General features: G+C 45.3%; 1 protein-coding gene across 1 annotated transcript; it reads right to left on the bottom strand.

Annotated features, from left to right (window-relative positions):
- Nucleotides 1–3,436: 3,436 nt before the first annotated feature.
- On the bottom strand, nucleotides 3,437–6,165 carry LOC147989885 (uncharacterized). Its single transcript, XM_087517563.1, has 7 exons — nucleotides 5,887–6,165; nucleotides 5,095–5,160; nucleotides 4,516–4,596; nucleotides 4,347–4,418; nucleotides 3,952–4,236; nucleotides 3,769–3,868; nucleotides 3,437–3,684 (listed from the first exon to the last, which is right to left on the bottom strand). Exons 1-7 carry the CDS (start codon nucleotides 6,115–6,117, stop codon nucleotides 3,653–3,655), a joined length of 867 nt encoding a protein of 288 aa, XP_087373689.1. The 5' UTR covers nucleotides 6,118–6,165; the 3' UTR covers nucleotides 3,437–3,652.
- Between the last annotated feature and the right edge of the window lie 1,332 nt (nucleotides 6,166–7,497).

The following is a 7,497-nucleotide window of genomic DNA, read 5'->3' on the forward strand; positions in this document are numbered from 1 at the left end:
TGTTATGTCGGAGGGGGCGCCGGTAGAGGGGGCGGGCTAGTTGCAAGACGATGTCTACTACACAATCTTCTTCTTGTAGACGTTGTTGGGCCTCCAAGTGCAGAGGTTTGTAGGACAGTAGCAAATTTCCCTCAAGTGGATGACCTAAGGTTTATCAATCTGTGGGAGGCGTAGGATGAAGATGGTCTCTCTCAAGCAACCCTGCAACCAAATAACAAAGAGTCTCTTGTGTCCCCAACACATCCAATACAATGGTAAATTGTATAGGTGCACTAGTTCAGCGAAGAGATGGTGATACAAGTGCAATATGGATAGTAGATAATGGTTTTTGTAATCTGAAAATATAAAAACAGCAAGGTAACTAATGATAAAAGTGAGCACAAACGGTATTGCAATGTGTTGAAACAAGGCCTAGGGTTCATACTTTCACTAGTGCAAGTTCCCTCAACAATAATAACATAATTGGATCATATAACTATCCCTCAACATGCAACAAAGAGTCACTCCAAAGTCACTAATAGCGGAGAACAAACGAAGAGATTATGGAAACCACCTCAAAGTTATCCTTTCTGATTGATCTATTCAAGAGTCCGTAGTAAAATAACACGAAGCTATTCTTTCCGTTCAATCTATCATAGAGTTCGTACTAGAATAACACCTTAAGACACAAATCAACCAAAACCCTAATGTCACCTAGATACTCCAATGTCACCTCAAGTATCCGTAGGTATGATTATACGATATGCATCACACAATCTCATATTCATCTATTCAACCAACACAAAGAACTTCAAAGAGTGCCCCAAAGTTTCTACCGGAGAGTCAAGACGAAAACGTGTGCCAACCCCTATGCATAAGTTCATGAGGTCACGGAACTCGCAAGTTGATCACCAAAACATACATCAAGTGGATCACATGATATCCCATTGTCACCACAGGTAAGCACATGCAAGACATTCGTCAAGTGTTCTCAAATCCTTAAAGACTCAATCCGATAAGATAACTTCAAAGGGAAAACTCAATTCATCACAAGAGAGTAGAGGGGGAGAAACATCATAGGATCCAACTATAATAGCAAAGCTCGTGATACATCAAGATCGTACCACCTCAAGAACATGAGAGAGAGAGAGATCAAACACATAGCTACTGGTACATACCCTCAGCCCCGAGGGAGAACTACTCCCTCCTCGTCATGGAGAGCCACCGGAGAGGGATTCCCCCCTCCGGCAGGGTGCCAGAACAGGTCTAGATTGGTTTTCGGTGGATACGGAGGCTTCTGGCGGCGGAACTCCTGGTCTATTGTGCTCTCCGATGTTTTTAGGGTATATGGACATATATAGGCGAAAGAAGTTGGTCAGGGGAGCCACGAGGGGCCCATGAGGGTGGGGGCGCGCCCAGGGGCAGGCGTGCCTCCCTTCCTCGTGGCCACCTCGAAGCTTCCTTGACTTCAACTTCAAGTCTCCTGAATCACGTTTGTTCCGAAAATCACGCTCCCGAAGGTTTCATTCTGTTTGGACTCCGTTTGATATTCCTTTTCTGCGAAACACTGAAACAAGGGAAAAAACAGAAACTGGCACTGGGCTCTGGGTTAATAGGTTAGTCCCAAAAGTAATATAAAAGTGTATAATAAAGCCCATAAACATCCAAAACAGGTAATATAATAGCATGGAACAATCAAAAATTATAGATACGTTGGAGACGTATCATAAGCCCGACAACATCCTTGCAACTACAAGCGCCGCACCCGATCGCAACTGCATGTCCCCAAACATGGTTGCAATTGGACCTTTATTTTGTCGGACGGGACAACGGGAGAGGGGGCGGGCCAGTTGCGTGTCTGACACTAGGAATGCAACTGCAAATGTCGCACCCGACCACAACTGCATGTCTTGTAACCCGACTGCAACTCGACTTTTTATTCTGTCAGAGGGGACGGGTCAGTTGCAAGCCCGACAATAGCCCCGCAACTTCAAGTGTCGCACCCGACCGCAACTGCATGTCTTGTAACCCGACTGCAATTGGACTTTTTGTTCTGTCGGAGGGGGTGGGCCAGTTGCCAGCTCGACAACATCCCTGCAACTGCAAGCGCCGCACCTGACCGCAACTGCATGTCCCCGAACATGGTTGCAATTGGACCTTTGTTTTGTCGGAGGGGGCGGCGGGAGAGGAGGCGGGACAGTTGCATGCCCAACTCTAGCAATGCAACTGCAAGTGTCACACGCGACCGCAATTGCATGTCTTGTAACCCGACCACAAGTGGACTTTTTTGTTCCGTCGGAGAGGGTTGGCCAGTTGCAAGCCCGACAACAGCCCCACAAGTACAAGCGCCGCACCCGGCCGCAACTGTATTCCCCCCAACATGGTTGCAACTGGACCTTTGTTTTGTCGAAGGGGGCGGCGGGAGAGGGGGCGGGCCAGTTGCATGTTTGACACTAGGCATGCAACTGCAAGTGTCGCACCGGACCGCAACTGCATGTCTTCTAGACCGCTACTGGACTTTTTTGTTCTGCCAGAGGGGGCTCCGGTAGAGGGGGCGGGCTTGTTGCAAGCCAGACAACATCCCCGCAACTGCAAGCGTCGCACCCAACTGCAACTGCATGTCTACCACTATTTCTATTTTTCTACTTTTAATTTTATTTTTGTTTTTATAGGGTTTTTTATCTATCCTAAATAGTGTTGTTTTTTATTTTTCAAACGTGCCACCCAGTTGCACGTCGCCCCATGTGCAACCGCATATGTTGTAATCGACATGCAATTCGAAGCGATGTTAGCTGGGGTATAACTAGGGTGCCGGCGGGGCACGGAGCTGAGTGCTTCGGCGGCTCTGTTTACTTTTATTTATTCATTTCCCTACCATTTGTTTTCCTTTCTATTTTCATTTTTCCGATTTGGATTTGTGTTATTTCCTTTTCTAAATGGTGGTGTTTTGGACTTCTTTTGGAAAAAAAAATTACACTCGATTAGCACATGCATGGTCCGTACACAGTTACATGTACTCCGGCCATGCGCAATTGCACGTCCACTGTCCATGTGCAACTTAACATTCTTTTTCTTTTAAAAAAGTAGTGTCAATGAAGTTATACACATGTCAGTAGCATGTCCGTCTACCACGTGCAATTTGCATGCCTGCCATTTCTATTTTGAAGGAACTGGAGAAAAAAAGACTTGAACAGAATGAGAGAGAGAGAGAACACAACACCAACACGCACAAGCTGCAGGAACAGCTAATCTTACCATGCACGACAACCTGAAAAACATTAATGATGCATGAACAGTTAACTGACAGAGATAAAATACAAATGCAAGCCAGCCCATCACAGAAAACAGCAGACAAAGGACAACCGAGCCCACAGACAAGCCCAACAAGCAAACATCATAAACCAGCGATCAGAAACTATGATCAAACAGGACCAGACATAGCAAAGTCGACAAGTCTATGTAGACTGAGACCTAGACGGACCCTTTGGATTAACTGTGAGATCTCTAGTCTGTCTTCCCTATATTGTCTACCTGAACTGTCGCATGAAAACTGTATTAATATAATACAAAGTTGCATGTATTGCATATGGGTAAACTTGATCCGATTCAGACTTGCTATTAATCTTCCAAGGAACTTGTGACTCTCTTTCTGAAGCATAGATATGGTTTGCCATCAAACTGCTACCGCCGAGCCTGTGGTGACAGCTGCCGCCATGCAAGGGGAGGCAAAAATTAACATCAACAGAAAAGATGGTGACAACTCAAAATACATGAAGATAATATTTTTACTTGGGATAAGGCCTAGTAGCGCAGTTCTGCGACGAACAGTCATCAATCTAACAAAGGACTCCGTGAGTTTCATTGCTTCAGTCACCGTATTCATCACAATCTGCACGGCGACCATGCAAAAATGTCAGTACAACAGCAAAGAAAGTAGAGGAAATCGGCCAAACGAACCGAAGTTCACCCTACCCCGTCCGGGTCTTGTGGCGGAGCCGTCTTCAATTCACGTCTCAGATTGTCTGTTTTCCTCATGTACTCCAACCAAGGTCTATTGAAAACAGAATCTTTACCGCAGTACAGTGAACTAGCTTCATCATCACCAATTTTTGCAAGGGTGTCTTGAGCCATGAAGTAGCTCATTGCTGCCACACCTTGAAGAGCACCAAGAAAGGTAACAATAGTTTCCTCAGTGACCTTATCATTGTACGCATCCTCGGCTGTACTGACAAAGTTGCGCACGTACACCCCAAGAGCCTATATGGTATGTTTTAGTACCGAGCGAGTTCAATCAACTAGTTAGTGCTCCATAGTGTATATACCACATCAATTTTTCATGGAATACAAAAACAGTACTATTGTGTTACCATCTTTTCTCCCTTTCTTGGAGTCATCAGTGTGGTGAGACGTGCATCTTCAGAAATTATGCCTGGCTTACCCTGTAATCATATCGGAGAGAAAAGTAGAAGATATTGTCATCGTGTTTAGCAGAGAATTTGTGTTAGAAATCAATGCTACCAGAAACAATTAGTTTACCATGACAATAGAAGCCAGCCTCACAGAATTTTTAGCGATCATGCAAATATAACCTCGAAATATTGTTGCTAACCCCATGTGCTGCTCACCGCAAAAAAAGAAAAGAAAGGTCAGGCCATTTCGACACTAGGCGAAGAGTATGTATTATCAGGCTGCTTAGGTACTATATATACTACGTTTTGTTGATGTACAATTTAAAAAATATTTTTTTCCTATCTACAATTATGAAGCTATTTCAAAATATTCCTCAAACTATGGGCTCACAATTTTTTTCATGTAGTTTGCTTCAAAGTTACATAAAAAATGGTCCTGAAAATACTTTAAATGATAAAATACTATATATATACTACCTGGCATGGGTTTAGAGACATGCGGTAGTAGGATTATTTTTCCTATATACACATATATGGACTCGAACAATTTTTGTACAGAACTCACTTTGCGGTATCTGGTCGTTTCTAACAAAGTGTATTAGAAATTGCTAATAAGGTATAACCGACTCGTCCAACTAGTATATGAGGTGTGGGAGTACATACTCATATATATAAATGATTCTATACTGTTAGGGACAAGGGTTACCAAGGTGCCGCCATTAGAAAACTTCCTGAAGTACTCCTCAATTCTGTCTCCTTCTTCACGAAACTCCTTTTAGAAGAAAAAAGGGACTTCAGATATAAGACTATATGACCAAGACGCTAAGCAAGATATTGTATTAATTATAAAGTTCAGTACTGTATATTTAATAATTTTAGTCCATTATTTCTGGAATCCTTCAATGTTCGGTCCTAATTTGTTTTATCTACTAGTAAGTACATCTCATATGTTGTCTAGTACAGTTGTGAACTTCAGCATGAGCAGCTAGGTAAGGTTAAAAGGCTTGCAAATATGATGCCCTCGATTTTTCCATTGAAGGAGAGAATGATTCAACGGAAAATAAATAATGACAAACAAATAGGGAAAATAGGATGAAACAAAAAAAACACTTCGATTGCCCCTGCTGAAAATACTTCGATATATCTGGAATTTGAAACGGCCAGACGGAATTGAAACAATAGCAGCAATAGGATATTTCTAAACAAATTTATTTGGTTTGCGTTTAGGGATCATGCATATTGTTTCTGTAGAATTAAAAGGGTAAGTTGTGTTGAAGTCAATCAAAGGCATTGTGTCGGGGAACATTAATATTTAGATGCATCAATGGATGACCAGAAAAGGCTTAAAATTCTGATCTTGGAAGGCATACGTAAAAAAGAGAGTATATTCAGTTGATCACAATATCAATCCGGAGCGGAAGTTCAAACAAATCCACCCGTTGGGAGATTAAGTATCAGTTAGTCAAAAAACAGAGGAAGATCAGGTCAAGTGTCTCACATAATCCTTCTCCGCTCGATCCCTGGGGTTGATTTTGATCGTCATGGCGTGACCATCGCCGGCGCCGGCCTGGCTGCAGACGATCCCGTGGCCGACGGGCTTCCGGTTGTTACGCCCATGTGCCGGCGGCAGGGCGCTGCTGCGATGCGGACGGCTGGTCAGGAGGAGGCCGGAGGAGGAAGCGGGAGCGTGGAGGCAAAGGAAACACGGCCGGACGGCGGAGGAAGACATGGTGGCCAGGCAGCGAAGAGATCGATGCAGGGTTACGCCGTTGCCTTTTTTGGACCTACTAGGGGGAGTATTTATAGTTACTGGTTGTGCATACGCGGACGGCACGTTAGATCACAAAACAGATCGTGCGTCTCCCGTCGTCTCATGATTCTACTTGCATCTACCTTATCCTTCGACTCACCCTTTCCCATCGGCAGGCACCCACACCGCATGTCCCCCGTGTGGCATGTTAGAGATATAATATTTGAGAGTTAGAGATAAATATATGGAGACTGCTACGCGTTTAGAAAGATTTTTTAAAAAGATTCGCTGCCTCGCAAGTCATTGGATTTGGCACAATCCAGTGGCTTAATGTCTCCCTCTACTTCGCAACAAAGGTTTTGTTGGAGAAACATTTGTAACAACGGTTATGTTGCATAATATATTTTTGCAACATATAGGTTGTGTTGCGGCATTTTTTTTTTGCAACAGAGTTTTTGTCGTAGATTTTCTTTGCAACAGAGGTTTTGTTGCAGTTTTTTCCAACATAGCTGATGTTGCAAAAGCTTGTCTAAGTTGCAGTCGTCGTTTGTCGCCATGGTTTGCAACACCGTTGCTGTTGCAAGATAAGGTAAAGGGGCACGTGGTAGGCAAGGGAAATAACGGACTGTATGTGTGACGACGCATGGATCAAGGCGATCCAATGGCTGCATGGGTGGCAGAACTCTACACTCATCTGACTGATCCGTGAGCCCTTGGATCGACCGCAATCAAGCGTCCAGCGACGGCTTCGCCTTGCGACGGAGTCGCTCTTTCGGCCGAAACGCGCACGCCACCAGCTCGAGCGCCATCACAACCAAGCAATATCCCCGCCCCCAGCGCCATCACAAACCAACAGTCCAGAGAGGCCGCAGCAACCAGCATGTTGTGGAAGCGTCGGCCATGTTGCCGGCTTGCCGCAACACCTGCGAAGCATCGGCCATGTTACCGCAACACCGGCCATGTTATCGAAGCACCGGCCACAACAACGAGCATGCCGCGGAAGCACCGACCGTGTTGCCGGCTTGCTGCAGCACCTGCGAAGCACCGACCATGTTGTCGAAGCATTAGCCGCAGCAACGAGCATGTCGCGGAAGCACGACGAAGCACCGGCCATGTTGGTGTAGCAACGGCAAAGTACCAGCTATGTTGCTGAAGCACCAGCCATGTTGTCGAAGTAGTGGCTGCAGCAACGAGCATGCTCTGGAAGCACCGGCCATGTTGCCGCAGGCAGCAACACTAGAGAAGCAGCGACCGCGACATTGGGGAATCCAGCGAGCTCGCAACACCAGTCATGTTGCCGAAGTAGCGTCCACAACATGGGAGATGTTGCGACCCGACGAGCTCAAAGCACCAGCGCCA

The sequence above is a fragment of the Triticum urartu genome, chromosome 1A, assembly GCF_056163025.1.
Source record: "Triticum urartu cultivar PI428250 chromosome 1A, HENAU_Tu73, whole genome shotgun sequence".
In the NCBI taxonomy this organism is placed as follows: domain Eukaryota; kingdom Viridiplantae; phylum Streptophyta; class Magnoliopsida; order Poales; family Poaceae; genus Triticum; species Triticum urartu.